Here is a 27,614-nt window from a genome sequence, read left to right as displayed (position 1 = left end):
AAATAAATAAATCTTTTAAAAAATAAAAATAAATAAAATAAAAATCACATTTCAATTATATTTATGATCAGGTCAAAATGAAGGAATCTTAAGATTTATATAAAACATTAATGTCTGAATTCTTGGTAGCTATGGAAAAAAATATTAAGCAGTGTAGCTTTTCTGAATTTTGTGTATATATACCTGTCCTTTTTTTGCATTATTACCTACTACAGTAGTAAGCAATTTTTATTGCTTTATTTGTTTAGATTTTCCTTAATATAAACATTGCTTAGAAACACAGCATTGTCTATATTATCTTTCCCATAATGTTTAAATCATCTTTTATAGATATTGTATATTCATGGATTGATTCCACTATAGATTTAAGCAGTAAAGATAACATTTCAGTTTTTAGAAGCACCTAAAATAATTTAAAGTTCATTTATTGACCTGCAAACTTAGAATAAGTAGTTACATTACTGTCTACTTTTCAAATAACATACTATTATGGGAGAAAATATATTAGTAAGTTATAAAAAAAATATGCCATCTGCCAATCCAAAACTCATTTCCAAAGTTAGATTATATAAAATAATATGTTTGTGCTGTATGACATCTAGAATTACACATACTCTAAAAGGAATTCATATATTTTCCCCATTTTATAAATACCTCTTAAACTATTTATTGAATTATACTTTTTGGTCAAATTCTTTTGCTTTCAATCACTAAGATACATTAAGTGATCTGTCTATATTACTTTTAAATACCACCTTTAAAATATGTAAGATAGCCTTGAAAATTACTGGACTTGAATTCTTTTTGAAAACAAGAATGATCTTATTTAAATAAATGGCCTACTCTTGCTTCACTGGAACTGAGAATTGTCCATTAACAGCAATTTATCCACAGTTGTGACAATTTATTCACATCAAGTGCACTATGTTCCAAACTTTGAAATTACCAAGTCATGTGGAAGGAGGAGAAGGAATTGTTCTGTCTGAAGGCATTTAAAACCTGAAATTGACCAATCTTTAATGGTAAGACAATATTCTAAATCTGTTTTATAAATCATAGAAATATCAGATCAGAAAACTACAGATTTTAAGACAAAAATTCTACATACTACAAATGGCTCACATATAAAACCAGTTACAGGCCTCCCTGGTGGCACAGGGGTTGAAATCTCAGTGCTGTCAAACTATCACAAGCCACTACAACCTGAGTTCTATTCTGTCAGGGATCTAACCCACAGGGTGAGGCAGACCTTTCCTGTATCACCTACTGCTCCCCTCAGCAGTATTTTTCAGTAGATCTGCCTGCTGTGCTCCCTACTTTCTCTGCTGAATCCTCTCACCACCACCACCACCACCGTCCCCCCACCCCCCACCTCTGGTCTACACCCCAGATCTTGTATGTATAAATAAATAAAAATAAATAAATCTTAAAAAATAAAACAGTTACATACTCCGGTCAAACAGTTTTAATCAGAGTGAACTTTGAAGATACTAAATATTCTAAATTTAGATTCAAAATATATTGAATACTTTGAGTCATCCTTTCAGGTGACTACGGGTGCTTTATTTGCAAGCAAACACCAATGTCCTATCTGCAAATGGTGCACAATCTTCTTAACAGTCTAGAATGGAAATTCTGCAAAGATACCATGATAATACAAAACATAATGTACTACTGTGGAAAAAATTCACCTCTAACATACTCACGATCATCTCCAAAGGAAGCACTGTTTCTTATTGCTCTTTATACCTTCCCAAAAGCTAAGTTAGAGAAGTTTTGTGATGGAGCATGAATTGCAATATTAACTGAATGTATAACTAACCATTTAAAAATATTATACTAACCATTTGAATTAGATTTTCCTTTTATTAGGGATGCCAAAGAAATACATGTGCATCATATATTGAACAGCCATCGCTAAAGCATAAGCAGTGTTCTCATTAAGTAACTCAAACTTATTTCATGGCCTCACAGAATTAATGGTAATCATGTGCTAAGTTATCTGCACGGCTGTGTCTAAATCTGTTCCCTATTTACTGCTCAGAAAAAGGATATCAGCATGAAAATGAGGGAAAGGTAATTATATGAGGATACCATTAATTATATACGTATACATGTAATACTCAACACATAGCTACATTATATATTTATTATAGTTATTATATATACTTTATATATGTCACAGATCTAATATATTTCTATTACATATATATACACATTGATATTATATGTACACTAAATGCATATGTGTTTCCCTACACACAAATGGTGATACAATATAGATTTGAGTCAACTATCTAAGGTTATTTCACAGAAAAATCATTAGTAGAGAGTACATACTTTCTGTATGTTAACAGGAATACCAATGTTCTTTCTTTAAGAACTCACTCATTTTCACATAACAGTCAATGTTGCCTTCCCAAGATTTAATTTACAATTCTTAAAATGAAGAAAAAGATAAAAAGCATCTATTTTCCTATCCTCTAACTCCCCCATCATTTCTAGGATGTGACTTTTGAACCAAAAGATACCCACCTACATTCAGATTCCAAAAGAAGTTGACATTGAGGGCCTCCCTGGTGGCAAAGGGGTTAAAGTCTCAGCACTTTTGAGCTATCATCAGCCACTTCAGCATGAATTCCATCAATCCCCTGGCCAGGATGCTAATCCACATGGTGCAGCAGACCTCTCTGCTGCTCCCCTCAACAGTGTATTTCAGTAGATCTGCCTGTACTGGTCCCCACTCTGTCTCTAGTGATCCTCTCACCTCCCCCCCACAACTTTGGCCTACACCCCCCACCCCCAGTTCTTGGATGCATAAATAAGTAAAAATAAATCTTAAAAAGAAGTTGACATTGAGGTAAGTATTGAACATAAGTAGTTTGTGTGGGAAATTATCCCACAAAATACCAGTAGGGGGGAAGGGGAAGTAAGTCAATAAAGTTTGCAATATCAAGTCAACTACCCCTTGTGGGCATGGGATGCTCAGTCCCATTGGACACAGTGTAGAGCATGCTTCAGTATGATCCCATTCAAGGAACTCAGAAGTTTAGGTATTTCGCTAAGAACTCCCTGTTTACACAGTGAAACTTCTGGCTTGCTCTCAGTCAGATCTTGTGTGCTCTTGTGGCCAGAAGGAAAATCATAGTAACAACAAAAACCTTCAGACAGAGGGCAATCATAGAAAGCATTCCAATCAAAATTTCAATGTCATTCTTCAAAGAAATAGAACAATTATTGATGAAATTCATATGGAATCACAAAAAACCCCGAATAGCCAAAGCTCTCCTGAAAAAAAAAGAAGGGAATGGAGGCATTACACTCCCAGACTTCAAACTATACTACAAAGCCATAATCATCAAAACTGCATGGTATTGGAACAAGAACAGACATACAGACCAATGGAATCGAATAGAAAATCCAGAAATAAACCCACAGATTTATGGTCAACTAATCTTTGACAAAGGAGCAAAGACTATGCATTGGAGCAAAGAAAGTTTGTTCAATAAATGGTGCTGGGAAAACTGGGTCGCTACATGCAAAAGAATGAAGCTTGACCACTACCTCACACCATACACAAAAATCAACTCAAAATGGATTAAAGAACTAGACATAAGACCTGAAACCATAAAATATATAGAAGGAAATATAGGCGAAACACTACGTGATTTGCACATCAAAGACATCTTTACAGACACATCACCCAAAGCAGTGATAGTGAAGGCAAAGATAAACAGCTGGGACTACATCAAATTAAAGAGCTTCTGCACAGCAAAAGAGACAATAACAAAAACAAAGAGAAACCCCACCAACTGGGAGAACATTTTTGCACCCAACACTAATGATAAAGGACTGATCACAAAAATCTGCAAAGAGCTGATGAGACTCAACAACAACAAAGAAAATAATCCAGTCAAAAAATGGGCAGAAGAGCTAAAAAGAAACTTCTCTGAAGAGGAAATGCAAATGGCCAACAGGCATATGAAAAAATGTTCAACATCACTTGCCATCAGGGAAATGCAAATCAAAACTACCATGAGATACCATCTTACACCAGTGAGAATGGCACATATTAAAAAAACTAGCAACAACAAATGCTGGCGAGGGTGTGGAGAAAAAGGAACTCTTCTGCACTGTTGGTGGGAGTGCAAACTGGTCCAACCACTGTGGAAAGCTGTGTGGAGATTTCTGGACCTACTAAACATAGAGCTTCCATATGATCCAGCAATTCCACTCCTAGGTATTTACCCAAAGGACACAGAAACATCAATTCCAAAGAACACCTGCACCCCTATGTTTATAGCAGCACTGTTTACAATAGCTAAGCTTTGGAAACAACCCAAATGCCCAAAAATAGATGACTGGATCAAGAAGATGTGGTACATATATACCATGGAATATTACGCAGCATTCAAAAAAGATAAACACATGCAATTTGCAGCAACATGGATGGCGCTGGAAGGGATCATGCTCAGCGAAATAAGCCAAAAAGAAAAAGAAAAATACCGTATGGTCTCACTCATAGCAGGAATCTAGAAAACTTAAATAAGGGACCAGGAAAATGAATAACTATAAGAAAGTGAAAATCAAAATCAACAAAAAAACTATGAACCAGAGACACTTTTTTGGGGGGCGGGGCGGGAGGGGAGGGATTGGGGTCAGAATGGGGGGCTGCAATTGTATGGGGAATATAAAAATAAAATTTATTATTAAAAAAAAAAATAATATGGGCAGCAAATGCCCAAAAATAGATGACTGGATCAAGAAGATGTGGTACATATATACCATGGAATATTACTCAGCATTCAAAAAAGATAAACACATGCACTTTGCAGCAACATGGATGGCGCTGGAAGGGATCATGCTCAGCGAAATAAGCCAAAAAGAAAAAGAAAAATACCGGATGGTCTCACTCATAGCAGGAATCTAGAAAACTTAAATAAGGGACCAGGAAAATGAATAACTATAAGAAAGTGAAAATCAAAATCAACAAAAAACTATGAACCAGAGACATTTTTTGGGGGGTGAGGGGCGGGAGGGGAGGGATTGGGGTCAGAATGGGGTGGCTGTAATTGTACGGGGAATATAAAAATAAAATTTATTATTTAAAAAATAATAATAATATGGGCAGACCATTAGATGTATCTGTTGGCAGAAACTACCTTTTGCTACAGAATGAGTGCTTCCTCCTTACCCCTGTAGGAACTGAGTCCATGAATATAACTGAGCAGAACTGTATTCATAATGAATAGCAAGAAGAATGTGTGACCATATTACAGACAAACAGATGCATACATATTTTTGCATCTTTACATAACGCATATCAGAACCAAACTGCAGATCTGAACTAAAGAAGGAAAATAACACTTAATGAGCACCTACACTTGCTACCTGCTGTAAAATTATTCTTATCAACTCTAATTAAATGAAAATAATTAGGAGCTTCTAGAGAAATCAGAGTCACAAAGCACTGAGTTTCATTTTTGTATTTATAAGATTTCTTACCATGGCAAGTATTTAATTTCCCAGAAACTTAGTTTTCTACTGCCTAAAATAACTGCTCACTATTCAGGGATTAACTTAGATAATATATAGAACAATTCAGCACATGCATGCTAAATGTATAATCATAATCATGCCTACACATACACGTCTATATGCACATACACAAATTACTTACATATATGTATGTAACTTTTAGTCTGGTACCTTACAGAACTGAGATTACTGAATCCCATGGCTGCATGACCTGTCCAAGGTGATTCAGCAAGTGAAAAAATAAACAAAGACCTGATATCTGTATTCTTGCAAGGATTTTTTGTTCAAAGATGGATAACAAGTGGAACCAAAGCTAAATGTAAAGTTTTCCTGAAGTGACAAATTTAGTCAAATCTTTAAAAATAGATGAATGATTTTTAAATATCGAATATCTCATTTTAATAATAAATATGGTCTGACTTTTAAGTTCAAGTTGAGTACCTTAAGTTCTTATTATAAGAGATATTTCAAACTTTTTGAATATAACAGACTCATTTAGATATAGCCAACTAGGGAAATTCCTAGTTACTGAAATATACTTACAGAATTCTTAGAGAAATAAGGGCAACCACGTGAACAATCAATACCTTGGATATGATATTAAAAAAGAAAAAATGCCGCTACCACCAAGTCCAAAATGAGTCTTCTATGTATTCAACCTGTCTCACTTTTTTCTGCAATGAGAAATTCTATTCTCCATGATGATCATAGGCCAGAATAACAGATATAAATTCAATCACTATGAACACTGTCACCTGATATGCCATTTAAGGAGACTAGTTTTTCTAAATATCAACTAACATTGCAAATTTCTTAAAATATCTTTTTTTAGTTTCAGTCAACCAGACTCCTTACTTTGCCAGCCTACAAATGTTTTCTTTCTTTTCTTTATTAATCAATATATGTGCTTATCCTTAAAAAGACATTGAATTTAATTATTATCCTCTGTGAAACATCCATATCACTTTAGATTACTAACATTAGGCAAAAGAAATCCATAATCAATGCCCAAGATAAAATCCCCTGTGTGTAGGGACAGGAGTTGGTAGCGAGAGCTGTGATGCTGAGGAAAAGGAGGGTATTACCCAGTGGCGAGTAAGGAGGAGATTTTGAATTGGACCAATAATGGTTCTTTTATATAATTAAAATATATACATCAGTACCACATATATACACATCAGTACCAAACCAAACTTAAAGGAAACATTTCAACTGAATTAGAAGCCTAGTTAATATATTGTTTAAAAACAAGGAAATGTGGCATGTGATCCATGAAGTGACTATTACAGAAAATATTAAATTCAATAAAACATAAAATGGACATTTTAAATAATGAAACAAGAGCCTGAGGAATTTCAGAAGTTGAACTAGGCAAATCAGTGATGCTACAGATAAAACACATTAGCAACATTTTGTCAATAATAAATACTCTAGTATGGAAACTTAGTTTTAATTGTATGACATATACTAGTTAGATTAAAACAGATACAGTAAGATAAGGTTGGATCATGCTATACAAGCATCTTTATTTTTGTTACAGTTACCTAGTCAAAGTGAGTATTTTCCATTGCAAACTTGGTCATTTTCCCTAACTACCTGTTACATATTTACAAGGATCATCTACCTGCAACTCCAAATGTTTAAATCGCCTAAAATCCCCAGTGGCAGGTGAATACCTAATCAAGAAACACAGACATGGAGCAAGTAAATGGATACCTGAATGTTTAAGTTTCTAAAGCGCTTTTTCAACCAACTTGCCTACGTTTTCGAATTTGATTACCAACACTTAAGGGGAAAAAAAATAAAATATTGGCATTGATATTGCGTGCCATTCCGATATACTGTACTTCTCACACCAGCCTTATACACACCCTAGGAAAGCACAGATAGACAAAAGAACAAGCGCCCAATGGATGCAATAAATGCACTGCAAGGATAAGAAAGTGGAAAGAGTTCCTTGTCTCCAGCAATACTCTGCAGTCAAAATGGAGAGTCATATCAGAGCCCCTTTTACTCCTTCCCCCAGTCTCTGGCTCCCTCCTCCCCCCTGCCTCTTTCGCCTCCCCTCGTCGGTCTTTTTTCCAGCTGCATTTCCAGACCACCACTCACCTGTCATCGTTTTGCCATCCTTGGTCCCCCAGCAGCAGATCCCGAAACCTGTACCTGGGAGGCAGAGGCGGCACTTCGCTCTCCAAATCAACCATCCTCCCTCAAAGAGTGGGAAACATTAAACAACAAATGGAGGAGAGGGGGGAGAAAGACAGAAAAATGCTGAGGGGTGGGAAAGCGGACGACCGAAAGGGGGGGCCGCGAGAGGGGCGGGTGCAGCGAAGGGGCCTGGGCCGCCGGCCGGGGGGCGCTCGAGCCGGAAGCCGAGGCTGCCAGGGGCTGGCTCCCCTCTCCGAGGGTGCGATGGGGATGATGCAAAACCAGCCCGGGAGCAAAAGTCTGGCTCTGACAAGAATCGGCGCTGCCAGGGAACCGCCCCCAGGCTCGGCGCCGCCTCTGGTCCCCAGGACGAGGGGGAGGCGGGAAGGCAAAAGTTACTTCCCCGGAAAAATAAAACAAACGCGCGGTGCCTGTAAAGAGGGCGGGGGTGGGGGTGCGCGCGGCGGCCCCGGGGAGCACTTTCCCAACTGGCAGATGAAGACCCCGCTCCGCAGGCAGCGGGTCGGCTGCCGCCCCCCGGGCGGGCGCGCGCACCCGGCTCCGCGCAGGGCAGCGCGGGGGCAGCGCGGGGGGCAGCGCGGGGGCAGCGCGGGGGCAGCGCGGGGATGGGTCCCGACGCCGTCGCCGCCCGCGCCGCCGCCGCGCCAGGCCGAGCCATGGCGACGCCCCCGCGTTAGCTTAACACGGTGGCGGAGGGGAGGTGCCCGGGGACCACCCTGGGGGGAGCTTCCACTGCGGCTTCCCGGGCTCCAGACCGTTCTGCGGGAGTCGGGAGCCGCGGGGTTGTCGGGGTGTCCCCTGTGCATCCCCAGCTCCTAGGCTTTGATCGCCTTGAGCTGAGGTGGGCGGGCTGGGAAATACGCGTCCTGGAGAGGGAATCCCCGCTCCCAACCTAGGAAAGTCCCTTTTTTTTTCTCTCTCCCTCGCTCACAATCTCAAAAAGGGAGGTGTTTTCCCCATCCTGGAAAAGAAGGGAGCACCACTTAAGACCGCTGAAAGCAAGCGTTTAGGTGAGGGTAGGAAAGCGCATTTAAAGGCGGGGAGGGTCTACACTCGTCCCCGACTGCCATCGCTCTAGCAGCAGGGTGGGCTTCCAGGCTGCAAGGCTAAATTTAGCCTTCGATGTGCTCCCCAGGGGGAATGTAAAGGGAACCCGAATCCAGAGTTGGTTTTTCATTATCAGCCGCTGCTTTTGTCAACCAGAAGCTTTGCGCTTACCGATCTTCCACCAAGACCTGATTCCATCAGGGTATTTGCAGACGAATACTTAGCCACCTGAGATACTGAGTTTAAGGATACAGAGACCATATCCTTGCTTAGGCCTTAGGAATCTGTTTGCTTGAAGGCATAAGCTTGTAATTGAAGTGATACTTTATGAGACAAAGTAATTAAAGAACATATAAAGAGATGTGGAAATACCTGAGGGATAGATAACACACTTACTCCTGGAGGGGGTCAAGGAAAACATTAAGAACAAACTAAGCCTGCTGTTAAGCCTTTGCAACCTACTTAAAGGGAAGGAAAACAAGCAAGCAGGGAAAATATCATGAGTAGAAGTAAAGTAATTTTGTTTAATGTTTGGTTTACTTAGGGGACAGTGATTGATTTGTTATGATTAATTCTTAATGGAGTCATGTAATGAAGGTATTATACAGAAAATTAAAAATTCCAGAAGAAATAAGCAACATGGTAATATCAGGTAAAGTAGGATGAGTACCTAAACATGAAAAATTCAGTGGAAATAAAATAGTCATATCCTGTCTCTGGCTTCTAAGTTCTACCCACTCTTCCAGATCCATCACAAATGACCTATGCTCTATTAGATTTCCTGATTCCATCTCTTAGCAATGATCTGGTCTTCCTTGAACCCTTTTTACCTCTTGTATTTTGCTTGTAGTACTTACTAGATTCTGGCATGTTGTATGATGTGATTTTCTCACATCTATCCTCCTCCCTGCGGTTTATCTAATGCAGTGTCTTTGAAATAACAAAATCTCAACAAGTATTTGTGGAAAGCATTAAAAATTTTAAACTTAGGAAATAAATAATTTTCACATTTGCTTTAGCTCAGGATTCACTGTATTTGTCTATATTTCTTTTGCATGAACTTTGTAATCATTTGGCAAATGAGAAAGTTATATCACATATTGTCAGTTTGCAAAGGGGAAAAAAGGAGACTATCTGGTTCATATTTTGAAACTCCATCTACTATTAAGCTAGCCCTTTCAGTGTTTCAGATTAATATTTTCATTTATATTGTTATACTCTTTTTATTTATTTTTTTGGCTTATAAACAACAGATATTTATTTCTTTTTTTATTTTTATTTTTTATAATAAATTTTATTTTTATAATCCCATACAATTGCAACCCCCTTATTTTGACCCCAATCCCTCCCCTCCCGCACTCTACCCCCCACAGAGTGTCTCTGGTTCTTAGTTGTTTGATGATTTTGATTTTCACTTTCTTATAGTTATTCATTTTCCTAGTCCCTTATTTAAGTTTTCTAGATTCCTGCTATGAGTGAGACCATCCGGGATTTTTCTTTTTCTTTCTGGCTTATTTCGCTGAGCATGATCCCTTCCAGCACCATCCATGTTGCTGCAAATTGCATGTGTTTATCTTTTTTGAATGCTGAGTAATATTCCATGGTATATATGTACCACATCTTCTTGATCCAGTCATCCATTTTTGGGCATTTGGGTTGTTTCCAAAGCTTAGCTATTGTAAATAGTGCTGCTATAAACATAGGGGTGCAGGCGCTCTTTGGAATTGATGTTTCTGTGTCCTTTGGGTAAATACCTAGGAGTGGAATTGCTGGATCATATGGACGCTCTATGTTTAGTAGGTCCAGGAATCTCCACACAGCTCTCCATTGTGGTTGGACCATTTTGCACTCCCACCAGCAGTGCAGAAGAGTTCCTTTTTCTCCACACCCTCGCCAACATTTGTTGTTGCTAGTTTTTTTAATATGTGCCATTCTCACTGGTGTAAGATAGTATCTCATGGTAGTTTTGATTTGCATTTCCCTGATTACAAGTGATGTTGAACATTTTTTCATATGCCTGTTGGCCATTTGCATTTCCTCTTCAGAGAAGTTTCTTTTTAGCTCTTCTGCCCATTTTTTGACAGGATTATTTTCTTTGTTGTTGTTGAGTCTCATCAGCTCTTTGCAGATTTTTGTCATCAGTCCTTTATCATTAGTGTTGTGTGCAAAAATGTTCTCCCAGTTGGTGGGGTTTCTCTTTGTTTTTGTTATTATCCCTTTTGCTGTGCAGAAGCTCTTTAATTTGATGTAGTCCCAGCTGTTTATCTTTGCCTTCACTATCACTGCTTTGGGTGATATGTCTGTAAAGATGTCTTTGATGTGCATATCACGTAGTGTTTCGCCTATATTTCCTTGTATGTATTTTATGGTTTCAGGTCTTATATCTAGTTCTTTAATCCATTTTGAGTTGATTTTTGTGTATGGTGTGAGGTAGTGGTAAAGCTTCATTCTTTTGCATGTTATACTCTTTTTATATTCAGCATGATCTAGAATATTTATATAACAGATTCAGAATCATGGCACTAAAAGAAAAATATAGCTATTAAGTGTTTTTGATTCGTGACATGCTGGAGTTTAGAAAGTAAAGCAACAGCATTTTACTTAAAAACTATGTGCCCTTATTTTACACTTTTGTGATGGTCTTGGTAGGCTTTTATTTTTTTTTAATTTAAATTTTATTTTTATATTCCCCATACAATTACAACCCCCTTATTTTGACCCCAATCCCTCCCCTCCCCGCCTCTCACCCACCATAGAGTGTCTCTTGTTCATAGTTATTTGTTGATTTTGATATTTTCTTTCTTATAGTTATTCTTTTTCCTGGTCCCTTATTTAAGTTTTCTAGATTCCTGCTATGAGTGAGACCATCCGGTATTTTTCTTTCTGGCTTATTTCGCTAAGCATGATCCCTTCTAGCACCATCCATGTTGCTGCAAATTGCATGTGTTTTTCTTTTTTGAATGCTGAGTAATATTCCATGGTGTATATGTACCACATCTTCTTGATCCAGTCATCTATTTTTGGGCATTTGGGTTGTTTCCAAAGCTTAGCTATTGTAAACAGTGCTGCTATAAACACAGGGGTGCAGGTGCTCTTTGGAATTGATGTTTCTGTGTCCTTTGGGTAAATACCTAGGAGTGGAATTGCTGGATCATATGGAAGCTCTATGTTTAGTAGGTCCAGAAATCTCCACACAGCTCTCCATAGTGGTTGGACCAGTTTGCACTCCCACCAACAGTGCAGGAGAGTTCCTTTTTCTCCACACCCTCGCCAACATTTGTTGTTGCTAGTTTTTTTAATATGTGCCATTCTCATTGGTATATGATGGTATCTCATGGTAGTTTTGATTTGCATTTCCCTGATTACAAGTGAAGTCCAGTGGTCTTCCAGTAGTGTGGTTTTCAGTCTCCATGAGGTAGGAGATTTCCTTGCCTTTTTTTTATGGTTTATTTCTAGTTTGATGCCTTCATGGTCAGAAAAGATGGTTGGTATGATTTCAATCTTGGTGAATCTGCTGATGTTTGTCTAGGGTCCCAGTATGTGATTGATCCTGGAGAATGATCCGTGTGCACTTGAGAAAAATGTGTACTCACATTTTCTGGGGTTTAGTGTTCTATAGATGTCTGTTAAGCCCAAGCACTCTAGATCCTTATTTAGAGCTTTAGTGTCTTTACTTATTTTTTGTCTCGTTGATCTGTCCATTGTTGATAGTGGTGTGTTGAAGTCTCCCACTACTATGTGTTTTCTCTGATGTCTGTTTTCAAAGATGATAATAGTTGTCTGATATATTTTGGTGCTCCTTCATTTGGTGAATATATGTTAATGAGTGTTATTTCTTCTTGAAGTATTGTTCCCTTGATCATAATGTAGTGACCACTGGGGTCTCTTTTTACCCTTTTGAGTTTGAAATCTGCTTTATCTGATATAAGTATAGCTGTTCCTGCTTTCTTTTTTGGTCCATTTGCTTGTATGAAGCAAATCAGAAGACAGACAGTAGGAAAAAGAAAAACTACAAGCAAAGTAGCAACACCTCAGAAAAAAGACACACCACAAAAAAAAAAAAAAAAAAAAAAAAAAACCCACCCACCAGCTTGCAACCACAGTGACTTGGAAGAACTTCTGAGCCTTCCAGAAAAAGAATTTAAAATTGCTGTGATGGAAAAACTGATAGAAGTCATTAAGGAAAACAAGGATCAGAAGAATGAAATTGAGTCCCTAAAGAGGGAAGCCATTAAGGAAAACATCGCCCAGAAGAATGAAATTGAGTCCCTGAAGAGGGAAGTAAAAGAAATGCAGGAGATCAAAGAATTAATGGAGACGCTAAAGAACTCTGGGAAAAGCAATGAAAGCAGAATAGATGAAATGGAAGAATGAATAAGTACTCTTGAAGACACAGAAATAAAAAGAACCAAAACAGAAAAGGAAAGAGAAGTACGAAGGAAAAAGACCGAAGAAAGACTTCGGGAAATATCTGACTCCATGACGAAAGGAAATATAAGAGTTATAGGAATCCCAGAAGGAGAGGAGAGAGATGTAGGAACAGAGAAAATATTCAAGGAAATAATTGAAGAGAATTTCCCAGACGTGAAGAAGGAGCTGAAAATCGATATACAAGAAGCAAGAAGAACACCAAACTTCCATGATGAAAGGAAAAATATAGCAAGACACATAATAGTCAAGCTCCCAAGAATCCAAGACAAGGAAAAAATAATGAAGCTGACAAGAGGGAAGAAACAGATAACATTCAAAGGAAAACCAATCAGACTGACATCAGACTTCTCTGAAGAAACACTACGGGCAAGGAGAGAGTTGAGGGGCATAGTCAACAGACTCCAAAAAAAAACAGATGCCAACCAAGAATACTCTATCCCACAAAGCTTTCCTTCCTCTATGAAGAAAGAATAAGGACCTTCCCAGACAAACAGAAACTGTGGAATTTCATTACGACTAAATCCCCACTCCAAAAAATACTACAAGGAATCCTAAAGCCAGAACCTCAGAGGGACGAATAACAATGAAAGAAGGCCAAAAAAAAAAAAAAAAGTTATTAAAAGAATAAATAAAAAAAATCAAAGGGAAGACACAATGGCAAATACAGATGATAACATATCAATATTAACTCTAAATGTAAATTGACTATATTCTTCAATAAAAAGACACAGAGTCTCAGGCTGGATCAAGAAACAAAACCCAAACTTTTGCTGTCTCCAAGAAACACATTTAGCTACAAAAGATAAAAATAGACTCAAAGTTAAAGATTGGTAGGCTTTTAAACTGCCCAGAGTATGGTTTAAGAGGAAGCAGGGGAGAGGGATCAGAGGGAGGGAGGGAGGAGCACAGGGGACTGAGGTGATGGTGCAGGGGTGCATTGATGTAGGAAACTCTATGGGGACTACACCTGAGGGGGTGGGTGGAAGCAAGTATTGTTTAAAAATGAACAATGATGTAACAAAATAAATAAATAAAAATGAGAGACTTTAAAAAAGGAGGGAGCAGACATATTAAAAAGAAAAAAAGGAAAAAATAAGTAAAACCTTTCTCAGTTGTGTCAGTGTCTCCAACTGCATTCATGATGTTGATTTTCTGTGTGCCTTAACACTGTTGTCAAAGTGAAGATTATACTTCAAAATTTAAGAAAAAGTTTTAAAGTATTGGAATATAAGAGATTATATCCTGACATTGTTAAAATATAGCAATATTTGCTATATTTGAAGAAATAATCTTCTAACTGGCAGATCCTGGGAAAGCACATTGAAAGGCATGATCCTATAACTGGAAGATCCTTTTGCTCTGATTTATATTTTATTTTCAGTCTGTTGGCAGACTTTTTATTTTTTGTCATTAATTTTGACTTTTAGTTTTCCCACCTATCTTTCTACATTTTTTTAAATGTTATGTGATTTCCTGCTGTTAAAGTATAGTTTCCTCTTTCACTCTTTTTATCTTGGTTTCCTTTTTTCATTGTCCTTTTTTTAATCTCCTGCATCATAGATTTCTTTTTCTCTCTGTGTGTGGAAGCTTTCATTTTACTCTCTAACATATTTGATTTTTTGAAACAATTTTAAACTTGGTTCTGTACGTGACAATTACACTACTCGCTGCTGAAGCTCCATAATCAACATCTAGTGTCTGTTATAGCAAGTGACTAGTTTGGTCTCACGCTACCAAAGGAGTACTTGTCAAAAAATAACTGAAAAGTATTATGCTGATCAAGTACAGAGTGTCAGGAATCCCTAGTTTAAGAATTTCTTTTTTTTCTTTTTAGAAAACACATTGGAAAGCATCTTCCAATCTCTTTGCTTTTTTCAATAGAATTTAATTTTTAGATTTCTGACTTTCAGATTTCTTTTACGTGTCTGTTTCATAATTTTTTTCACAAAGATTTACTCAGTGGTTACTATGAAATGAATTTCATCTTCTTAATAGGGAAGGGATAGTATCTGTGAAAGGACAGATCAGCTACTAGTTAAACAAATAGGTGATCAGTCAAAGTAGTAATAGTGTTTCAAAGAAGTACTTAAAGACATGTAATTCTGGATTTGGAAAATCAGGGAAGGCTATGGTAGGGGACTTTTGGGTGTTTGGCGGCAGATGCACGACAGTGGTGATACCTAAGGGAGGAGCCAATAGTTCCAAAATAACAAAAATAATCTAATAATCTCAATTTTTAAAAAAAAAAGGGAAAGAAAAAGTCATATGAGCTTGTTTCCTTCTCTCTTCTCATAGTTCTGTCTAAGGACACCTCTTATTTGGCTTCATTCTTAATGATAACTTGCATTGTCTTCATTGTTTGCTTCCCTTTTCTCTTCAACGGAACTTTCGGAGTGAGAATCGAAAACCAAGGGTGGAGTTATTTAGGGCCAGATGTGATTTTAAAATTTTGAAGCATATCTCTGGGCCTCCCAGGTGGCGCAGCCAGTTGAGCGGCGCGCTGCGAAGCTATTGAAGCTATTCCCAGCCTCCGCAGCCCGTTAGATTTCCGGCCTGCCAGGGAGTGTCCCACTGGTGAGGCAGATCTCTCCTGTCTCGCTCGCTGCTCCCCTCAGCAGTGCTTTCGGTCCATCTGCCTGTGCGGCTCCCTGCTCTCTGTGGTGAATCCTCTCACCCTCCTGCGACTCTGGCCTGTACCCCAGTTCTTGTATAAATAAAAATAAAAAAAAAACTTTGAAGAATATCTCCTACAATAATCCAAAAGTCACACCCATCATTATTCATTGATTCACATATATAGTTCTCCCTTCCCCTCAGGAGAGTTTTTGTTTTTGTTTTTTTAAGATATATTTATTTATTTATACAAACACTGGGTACAGTCAGAAACACAGGAGGGTGAGAGAATTCACGAGCCAGAGCAGGGAGCAGAACAGGCAGAAGGACCGAAATACACTGCTGAGGGGAGCAGCAGGCGTGGCAGGAGAGGTCTGCGTGCCATGCGGGACTTCACAGCCCAGAGCTCAACCGCTACGCGACCTGGGGAGGTCCGCTTCCCTCAGGAAAAAGGAGAAATCTCCAGCAGGTCCAGAAACCTGTTTTTATCTTGGATTAGCCCACGTGTCCGTGGTGGAGGCACCCCTACCTTTGCCATGACCAAACCTTTAACACAGTAATAACTACTCTAATTTTGTCTTTCCAAGATAGCTGTCAGTTAAGGAGGCCAACAAATGTCTAATGAGTGAATAAGAAGCTGTGTGTGTGACTGGATTAGGTCATATCCTTGTCATTCCTTAAGCAATAGCTTTGTGATCCACTGAGCTCCTACTTCACTGACCATTTGCTCGTGAGAGGCTTCCCATCACATTTGTTTTCCCTAAACTCTTCTTCCTATCTTTTTTCCAATTCTGCTTCATAACTTCATTATCACTTCATCAGAGATTTCCTAATCACTCAACACAAAAATCCCTCCCAGTCACTCTCATATAAAATTTGTATATCATCAATTTCAGCTATCTTTTAAAAATCATCATCACTATTTTTATTTTGTGGTTTCTCCCCCCACCCCCCTCCACTCCCACAATGCTGTAAGCTTCCTAAGAACAGGGTCTTCCTTGTCTATCTTATCAGCATGTAAAACAGCACCTGTTATATAGTATAGACTCAGAAAATTGCTGAGTGATACGAAAAAAAAAGAAAGGAAAGGAAGAAGGTGTAAAGAAAGGAAAAGATACTTTTCAAATAATTGCCTAGACAGTTGAGTTCCAATCTGGAGAAACTGTGTTGCACATTTAAGCAGATTTAAATGTGTGCATGCATACATGTGTGTATCATAGTTAACTCAAGCACATTTTAAGAGTGCTTTGTCAGAGTGTTATATTAAGGTGTAATAGATACTCTCTCATGCAGGGCTCGATGTGAGCAACCAAAGAATAACGCTTGCAAGAAAAAGTATAAGGAATGGTCTTAGCAATTAAAATGGCAAAGCATGAAACGTTAATTTAGATTGATTTTTCAATGTAGAAGTTAATTTACAAGGAGGAAAACTAGATGATTTCTGTATCATTTCTATATCAACAGCTTCTAATGTATAGTTATGATTTGCCCACTCCAGTATTAACAATACCCCAGACTCATTAGTTTAAAATGTAGAATAATTTGACATTTTATATTAATAGATTAAATATTCTCATTCTGAAGTTGATTAATCAGAGGTAAAGAAAGCTTAAATGAGTTATTCAGTAGCCATTTCAATACAAATGATATGGAAGTCCAATTTTCCTGATTTTTATGCAATATCTCTAGGCCACAAACTAGGAGTAGTGTTCACTACAATAACCTGATAAGATGAAATAGCACATAATAACAAATCAGAGAAATTAGAAAAGTCTCAGTTTTTCATCCATAACAGTGTTAGATACATTGAAATTACTGGTGTTAATGAATAAATAAGTTCTGACACTCATATATTTTCTTTATATATAAAGTTTCATTATAAATATTCTGCTACCTTTATATACTAAACTTGGATTTTTATTTATTTTCAGATAGTCCACCACCAAGGTATTAAAAGGTATTTCTATGTTCATTATAGTCTCTATTTGTATATTTATACCTTTATTTGTATATTTTAATGTCCAGATTTTTTTTAATTAATGTTTACTGACATTTTGATTGTTATGCTAAAAATAAGAATGAAATAGAAAAATACAAATATCAATACTGTCAAATAATGACAAATTGTTGAATATGCAAACTTAAGAACTGGAGATATAAGAAGAGCGCAATAGGCATGGCCATAAGGAGCAACTATTTAGTCAGTTCAACATTCTGTTTACAGGAAAACAAAACTATAGAACATGAGCAATATCTTTGAAGAGACTGAGATCTAAAAGGTGATATATTGTTAGTGATTTTACACTCTTTAAGCCATTCAATATTGGGCCACTTTATTTGGCATCTGCATGTATTGCTTGCAAGTAGTGGACCAGCATATATCTCATTTTCAGTATAAATGCTACCTTTTCACCCCCACATCCCTCCCTCTTGATGGTTACAAGTTTTAGCCTATCTTTAACACACACGCACACACACACACACACACACACAAACACACAATCTTAGCAAACTGGTTTTTTTTTTTTTTTTAGTAAATTCTAATTCTTTCCTGTAGTTCCATCATTTAAACTCTGACTTCAAGAAGTGGATCAAGTTTGGCCTAAAACCTACACTAACCATTTATCTGGTCCTTTTGTTCCCTAGCCCACTGTTCCCAACTACTTAATTTTTGGTGATCGAGTACACAAGTTTTGAATCTGAACTGCTTGGTATTAAATCCTGACCCTGGCATATATTTGCTACCTAACCTTGAACAATTTACTCATTGTGCATTAGTTACCACATCTAATAAGTATTAGAATACTTATTTTGTAAAGATCAAATGCATTAATACAATTAAAATTTTAGAATGATGCTAACCACATAATTTGTTATTATTACTACATGTGTTTATCAAAATGTAGGCATCCACACTTTTAGAAGTCTTTTTCTTAATATAAACTCATCTTTGCTATTTAGCAACTAACGAATTGAATCATCCTTTTCAAATTTCATACAACTGGTTGAACAGCTTTGATTACCTTTTAAGACATAAATTAAAGTATGTACTCTCAGAGCAACTGAACATAAATGTACAAATATTAAAAAGAAAAAATCTGATCTCCCATGAAAATAGTAAATGGATAATCAGAAAAATATCTTAAATATTCTTTAGTTAAAACCAGATCATCTAGGCATTTAAAATTAAAGCAAGCATCTTAAATTATATTCACATATAAACCAGAAAAAAATATGCACCATATTGAGTTCAGATGCAACAAGCTGAACATGTGCTACAGAGCTAAATGAGTAATGCAATTTTTACACTGGGTCCACACAAACTTTACAGTTGCAGAAAATAAGGATATGGCAAAAAGCAATCTGGAAATGTCATAGCCAAATCAATAATTAAGAGGAAAGTTCACTGCCTCTGACTCAAATATCAATACAAATATTTTGAAGTACTGATTTAGTATGCTGAAATGTAATATGTGATATTTAAGAATATTAGTACTCACATTTTTGACAAGGCATTTAACAGATTTAGTAACACAAATAATAAACAACTCTAATTTTTCCTCTGCACTTCTATTTCCTTCTTTTCGCCTACAAGCCTAAGAGCACACTTGGACTTAAGCCCCGGGAAACTCACCAAGCTCAAAAGCATGGTACTGAAAAACTGAATGCCATTGGATGTTAATGTTCTGAAAATCAAGTATGAGTTTTCAACTTATTTCCTGAAAAAGGAATATATGTCCTTCTTTTCCTAGGAGTAAACTACCAAATTCTCTAAGACCATAATTTCTTTCTGTTTTACTCAGGTAACCTTACTCATAGTTTATGTACACTAAAACATGGGTCACGATTATAAATATAATAAATAACTTTGTTTTTAAACTGCCCCACCAATTGTTCCTTCTTTTCCATGTTTCTTCACTGCAGAAAATTCTTGCTGATGATCAACTCCCCAATCAATCAGATGAAAGACCTATGAGGTGAAGTTCAGTTCCATTTAATTAGAGTAAACTAGAAGCTAAGTCATTTATGCTACTGTCACATGAGAGCTATTGAGTAGGAATGAATCATATAAGCGATAAAATGCAAGTGTCCAAATAAAAACCAATAGTAATACAGAGATCTGTTAGAGATACTGTGGAAGCTGGATTGGACTCTGAAAGAACCAAGTTAACAGTTGAGTGAAAAAGCTAAATATGGATACTTGAAACAGGGGCAAGATTCTAGGAAGTAGAGCAAGAGGAATTATAGGAAGAGGGACATTAAAGGACATTAAAGTTAAAGACACACGTTCAGATTAGTAATTTTCAGTTTTCAAAAAAGAGATTTTGACACTATTAGCAAAGGCTAAGGGCCAAAGCATCTTGATGTATCATTTAAGATATTATTGATTACCAGAATACCTGACCTTCAATGTCATAAAAATAAAGGAAATTTATTATCTCACATGTGGAGAAATTCAGAATAATAGAAGCTTTAGCCAGGGTTAACATAGTAATTTAATGATGCCACAAAGAACATATGTCCTCTACATTTAATTACCCTGCTTTCTATAGCCTTCCCCTGTGATTTCAAGATGGCTGTGAAGCTCAAGCAATGAATTCACTCACTTCCAACTGGAACAAATGATCATATTTAAACTTAGGATTCCCACAAAACTTGGAGCTACCAGAGTAATGGAGTGATTACCCTTAGACTTTAGCTTGCCCATCTGCAACTAAAGAATTAAGATAACTGAAATAGTACAGTTGTGTTGTTTGTTCTTTCCTCCAATTCTTTTCAAAGCAAGTAAGACAGTATAGACTTCAGACTCTGCACATACTTACTGTTGAAATATAAAGCCTTTTTAGAAATCACACTGCAATGAGGATATTAGACAGTACATCCCAATTAATTGTATTGCACTAAACTTTTGGTCTACAGACATCCTGTTTTTGTACATGAAACTCCTATTTCTTTCATTTGATCATGGGATACTACCACCCATTCCTGCATACATTCATGGTCATATAGTCCAAGGTGGAACACATCACAGAGAAATTTCTGGATCTAGTCTTGACCAAAGTAAGCAGCACTCCTAGAATACCTAATCACAAGTTTCAATAAATTATCTTCTTACTTACGATGATTCGAACTGAATTTCTGACGCTAGTACTTGAAAAAAATTGCTGATATTTATATTATATATGGTTATCTCCTCAGTAATGCTATGAATAATGACCAGGTTGGTTCAAAGCTAGAATCTTTTCCTAATAAAGTTTAGCGTAAGTGCTTTACATTTTGTTTCTCCAGAAATTTCACTACTGTTCCTATACTAACTTTCAAATCATTGGCATGTCCATGTTCATGTCCCAAATTTTATACTCTGCAGTAATTACACCCACCACAAGGCAACAGACCATCTGATCCATGTAGAAGTGAAAAATTTCATAATAACAGACTTTAACACATAAGCAATTAGAAAATATTTTACTGATCCATGTTTTACCAAATTTCAGTGAATTTATAAGCATTCTTCTGTAATTCAGTCCATTTTCTTCTGTAATACCTACTGAAGTAACAATCAAATATTAAAAATGGAAACTGCCTTATTTTCAGTGGGAATAGGAAACAGCCCAAATAATAAACTCCAAATAGAAATTTTAAAAAATTATTGAGACCAAAATGTCAGAAGCTGTCAAGAGTAAGTACAAACTCCTAAAGATACTTTAAATAGTGCAAAGATCTCTCAAAGTAGATAGACAGCTCTGAAAGGAGCAAAGAGATCTTAATGGAAGATGTGAATGGAATACAGGTGTTGTAAAGTAACATTAAGGAGGAGAGCCTAAAGAAGAAGCTACACAGGTATCATCTTTTTCAACGCAGACAAGAAGAGAGTGCATACAGCACAATCACCTCGGTGATAATAAAGACAGATGCTAACAAATTAATAACTGCCCAATGTGTCATATGTAACACCTGGAACATAGGCTTTATTGTGAAAACTATGAAGACTTTTGGCTCACCAGACATGGGAAATATTAAGTGACAAGTGGAGACTTAGGAAGGAGATGACAAAACAGAAAAGACTAAATGTCCTCATAGCATCAGTTTACATCTCTCACTCTTAATTATGTGTCAGCAAATATTTGAACCAGATATATGTGCCCTATTCAAAGTTAGTAAAAAGAATAAATAAATAAACATAAATGACATATTCATTGACAAAATGTTAAATAAATAGGAAAAGATCTACATATGAAAAAACAAACAAAAGAAATATACACCATGAGTCACTAGATTGCTTCTAATCAATCAAGCTTTCTTGAGTTTGAATGAGTTAAGAAAATGTAGAGAAAAGTATAAAAAAAGAGGAGAAATAATAAATAAGTTCACAGAAGAAAAAAAAAAACTTACAGGCAAATGATAGATCTGAGGCATGCAGCAAGGGATGGGGAGGCAGAGGGGTCAAAACAGGGAAGAGAAGAGCACAAGGGACTATGGTGATGGTTCATGGGTTAACATGGTGGTGGGATATTTATGGGGAGAAATCAAATATTGTACAGAAATGAACAATGTAAGAAAATAAAATGTTGAATCAATAAAAAATATAAGTTAAGAGAATTCAGAAAAAAGAAGATAAGTAAAACCATTATAGAAACTAAAACAATAACAAGGAACATACCTCAACATCATAAAGGCCATATATGACAAGCCAACAGCCAGTATCATTCTCAATGGTGAAAAGCTGAAAGCATTCCCATTAAGATCTGGAACAAGACAAGGATGTCCACTCTCACCACTGCTTTTCAATATAATACTGGAAGTCCCTAGCCAGAGCAATAAGAGAAGAGAAAGACATACAAGGAATCCAAATAGGAAAAGAAGAAGTCAAACTATCACTATTTGCAGATGATATGATAATAATATACATAGAGAACCCCAAAAACTCCACAGAAAAACTAATTCAACTCATCAATCAGTTCAGTAAAGTGGCAGGATACAAAATCAACACGCAAAAGTCAGTAGCCTTCCTATACACAAAAAATAAATCTAAAGAAGAAGAAATCAAAAAAAAATCCCTTTTATTATCAAAACAAAAAAATCAAATACTTGGGAATAAGTCTAACAAAAGAGGTAAAGGACCTATACAAAGAAAACTATAAAACACTGTTAAAAGAAATAGAAGTAGACACAAAGAAATGGAAAGACATCCCCTGCTCATGGATTGGAAAGATAAACATTATTAAAATGGCCATCCTCCCAAAAGCAATCTACAGATTCAATGCTATTCCAATAAAAATTTCAATGTCATTCTTCAAAGAAATAGAACAATTATTGATGAAATTCATATGGAATCACCAAAAACCGTGAATAGCCAAAGCTCTCCTGAAAAAAAAAGAAGGGAATGGAGGCATCACACTCCCGGACTTCAAACTATACTACAAAGCCATAATCATCAAAACTGCATGGTATTGGAACAAGAACAGACACACAGACCAATGGAATTGAATAGAAAATCCAGAAATAAACCCACAGATTTATGGTCAACTAATCTTTGACAAAGGAGCAAAGACTATGCATTGGAGCAAAGAAAGTTTGTTCAATAAATGGTGCTGGGAAAACTGGGTCGCTACATGCAAAAGAATGAAGCTTGACCACTACCTCACACCATACACAAAAATCAACTCAAAATGGATTAAAGAACTAGAGACATAAGACCTGAAACCATAAAATACATAGAAGGAAATATAGGCGAAACACTACGTGATATGCACATCAAAGACATCTTTACAGACACAGCACCCAAAGCAGTGATAGTGAAGGCAAAGATAAACAGCTGGGACTACATCAAATTAAAGAGCTTCTGCACAGCAAAAGGGACAATAACAAAAACAAAGAGAAACCCCACCAACTGGGAGAACATTTTTGCACACAACACTAATGATAAAGGACTGATCACAAAAATCTGCAAAGAGCTGATGAGACTCAACAACAACAAAGAAAATAATCCTGTCAAAAAATGGGCAGAAGAGCTAAAAAGAAACTTCTCTGAAGAGGAAATGCAAATGGCCAACAGGCATATGTAAAAATGTTCAACATCACTTGTAATCAGGGAAATGCAAATCAAAACTACCATGAGATACCATCTTATAACAGTGAGAATGGCACATGTTAAAAAAAAACTAGCAACAACAAATGTTGGCGAGGATGTGGAGAAAAAGGAACTCTCCTGCACTGTTGGTGGGAGTGCAAAATGGTCCAACCACTATGGAGAGCTGTGTGGAGATTTCTGGACCTACTAAACATAGAGCTTCCATATGATCCAGCAATTCCACTCCTAGGTATTTACCCAAAGGACACAGAAACAGCAATTCCAAAGAGCACCTGCACCCCTATGTTTATAGCAGCACTGTTTACAATAGCTAAGCTTTGGAAACAACCCAAATGCCCAAAAATAGATGACTGGATCAAGAAGATATGATACATATACACCACGGAATATTACTCAGCATTCAAAAAAGATAAACACATGCAATTTGCAGCAACATGGATGGCACTGGAAGGGATCATGCTCAGCGAAATAAGCCAGAAAGAAAAAGAAAAATACCAGATGGTCTCACTCAAAGCAGGAATCTAGAAAACTTAAATAAGTGACCAGGAAAATGAATAACTATAAGAAAGTGAAAATCAAAATCAACAAAAAACTATGAACCAGAGATACTCTATGGGAGGTGGGGGGTGGGAGGGGAGGGATTGGGGTCAAAATAAGGGGGTTGCAATTGTATGGGGAATATAAAAATAAAATTTATTTTAAAAAAAAGAAACTAAAACAATATCAGAAGCCCTGCACACATTACACACACACACACACACACTTATTTGTATAGCAGGTCTTCAGTAACATTATTTCATTTAACTTTGTTTCATTATAACATTGATGAGGAAAAAAAAAAAAACCCTAGCCACCACTGAATGAAATAATGTTATTTGAGGACCCGCTTTCATTATATTTCATTCTGCTTAAAGTCCACAGTTTCCAAGAATCTGTCAACAACATTAAGTGAGGGCTAACTGTATGCTATGGGGCATGAAGGACAGACTTGAGAGAATCCTACAAAATGAAACCCCCAAAGAATATTAAATAAAATAAATTAGAGATCAAATCATAGCCATGGAAGGTAAACATAGGACATACAATATATACATATGGTAACTGAATATATTAATGTATTATTTTAATACATTTATATATATATGAGATAGAACAAATACTTTAAAATTATTGTTGAAAATATGCCTGCCATTTTAATTTTATTTTTTAAAGGTTTATTCATGCATACAAGAACTGGGGTACAGGCCAGAGGTGCTAGAGGTGAAAGGATTCACCAGAGACAGAGTAGGGAGTAAAACAGGTGGATAGACCGAAATACACTGCTGAAGGGAGCAGCAGGCAAGACAGGACAGGTCTGCTGCGCCATGTGGTTCAGCTCCCTGGCCAAGGATCAAACTCATGCTGCAGTAGCTGCAGATCACCTCATAGTGCTGACGCTTAACCTGTTGCACCACCAGGGAGGCCCACATTTTCATTTTATATTATGTCTGTTAACAAATACTCTTATTAATAAAAAACATAAACTTAATGCTGTATTTCATCTGTTTTTATGTCTATGTAAAAATCATTTACCAAAAAACTTTCAAAAGAAAACAACAGGTGAAATTATTTTGTCTGTTAGAAGTTAAGATAATGGTTACTAGAGGAAGGAATCCCTAGAGAGAATAGCATTGAACTATGATTTTGTCCACATGCTACTAATGTTAGTGTGCTCACATTTATGCAATTAATTCTCACTATATGAATGATTTCCACATTTTCTATATTTGTGTTATAATTCAGTAAATGGTCATATTTTTACAAGAATAGAATCAGCTCAGGGAGATGAGATTGGTGAAGGAAATAAAGGCTATTGTATTTATCTCTGTGTTACATAACTTATTAAAACAGCCTATCTTGGGCCTCCCCTGGTGGCACAGCAGTTTAGCGCTGGGCTGTGAAGCTGCCCGCAGCCTCTGCAGCACCAGTTCAATCCCCAGCCACCGGCGAGGGTCCCACATGACACGACAGACCTCTCCTGCCACACCCGCTGCTCCCCTCAATAGTGTATTTCGTCGTTCTGCCTGTTCTGCTCCCCGCTCTGGCTCTGGTGAATTCTCTCACCCTCCCGCGCCTCTGACTGTACCCAGTGCTTGTATAAATAAATAAATAAATCTTTAAAAAAACAAAAAAACAGCCTATCTTATTTTATGATTGGAAAGGTAAAATTAAATTTAAATTGATTAAAAAATAAAAGACATTCTATTGGCATCCAGAGAACAAATCATGCAAAATAAAAGGATATGAATGGCATTTAATACTTCCACATATGTTGACATTAGTAAAATAATATTTATAAAGTCCCTAGGAAAAAGAAGCATGACTCAAGACTTGTTATGTTCAGTCAATTTGACATTTTAGTGTAAAATAAATAAATTCATGAATATGAAAGAAATCAAGGAATAGAGTCTAAGAGCCTGTCATAAAAAATTTGATTATGAACTACAAGGGGGAAAAAGGATGAATCAAAATTAAGATCTCAGCAACAGAAAAATAAGAAAACACATGTGATTAAAAATAAATAAATCCACTTAGAAGTAAACTAAGATTTAAAGTTAATGGGAATATTAGTTATAAAATTGATACAACACATTATCTAACACATTCAGGAGATGACAGGAGGAAAATGTGAGAAACACATGATAGGAATGTTTTTCACAGTTTTTTGTGTTAACTCTATACACAGAACCTGCTTTGAACAATAAAATGAGAGTTGAATTGATTTATATGATCTTTAGACAGAAGCTTTAAGAAACCGCATGCAATTTTCCAGCTCTCCTTCCTCTCTCATGGCAACTGGCAGCATTCCCAACAACTAGATCTAGGAGCCAGGACAACATGTACATCTGTTCATGGGTTACCCATCAACACTGAGTAGCATGAGTGGGTGTGGTTTGCAAGCACACATTTGTAGAAGGGTGGACTTGTACTCCAAAAGCATATTCAGAGCTGCGAATCAACAAAAATATTACTTCAATACACATAATTTAATTAAAAATGATAAATGAACCACATTTAAGGCTAAAAAAATTTTTGATTTTACATTAAAGTGAATATCATAAGGGCTTTCCTGGTGGCACAAGGGGTTAAGTTCCACCACATGGCACAGCAGACCTCTCCTGGCTCACCATCTACTCCCCTCAGCAGTGTATTTCAGTAGGGCCGCCTGTTCTGCTCCCCACTCTGTCTCTGGTGAATTCTCACACCCCCTACACCTCTTGCCTGTACCCCAGCTCTTGCATGAATAAATAAAAAATTAATCTTTAAAAAAATTTTAACAATAGAGTATCATAAATGAGGAATAGTATAAATAAATATAAAATATTGTTACATATGTATAAGGCAAATTTTGTTTAATCTTTTGTGTAATATGATATCTTGTATATCATTGTATGTAATACAATAGAAGTATCTTTTTTAGGCCATTGAGATTTACTACCAACTTGTCTAACTACTGAGACATCTGGAGATGTCTAAATGTTCCATGGTACATAGAATCTGAAGTAGAAGCAAATAAAAAAAATTCTTTCTTGCTAGACTCTCTGTATTCCTGCATTTCAAGAACATACAAGTTGAATATCAAAGATCACCAAATACAAACAGAACCTTGCCCTCAAGAGTGAGAGTGAGCAAAAATAAAAGCCAGAAGCTTGGCAATCATAGGGACATTTGATACTAAAGTTAT

At 36.6% G+C, this 27,614-nt stretch overlaps 1 protein-coding gene across 3 annotated transcripts in view; it reads right to left on the bottom strand.

Moving 5' to 3' along the window:
• The window catches only part of KCNT2 (potassium sodium-activated channel subfamily T member 2), a 304,909-nt gene extending 297,035 nt beyond the window's left edge, over positions 1–7,874 (bottom strand). For 2 of the 3 annotated variants that reach the window (XM_054690179.1, XM_054690180.1), the window contains exon 1: positions 7,648–7,854. In XM_054690179.1, coding sequence (XP_054546154.1) covers positions 7,648–7,742 — 95 coding nt within the window. In that variant the 5' untranslated portion in view covers positions 7,743–7,854. Of the gene's footprint in view, positions 1–7,647 lie in introns of all 3 variants that reach the window. The other variant, XM_037496318.1, reaches the window with a different exon arrangement.
• Positions 7,875–27,614: the final 19,740 nt, after the last annotated feature.

This window comes from Talpa occidentalis, unplaced genomic scaffold, assembly GCF_014898055.3.
Source record: "Talpa occidentalis isolate TD23 unplaced genomic scaffold, MPIMG_talOcc4v2.1 talOcc4.8, whole genome shotgun sequence".
NCBI lineage: Eukaryota > Metazoa > Chordata > Mammalia > Eulipotyphla > Talpidae > Talpa > Talpa occidentalis.
The sequence above is the reverse complement of the archived record's forward strand: the minus strand, read 5'-3'. Positions and strand labels throughout refer to the sequence as shown.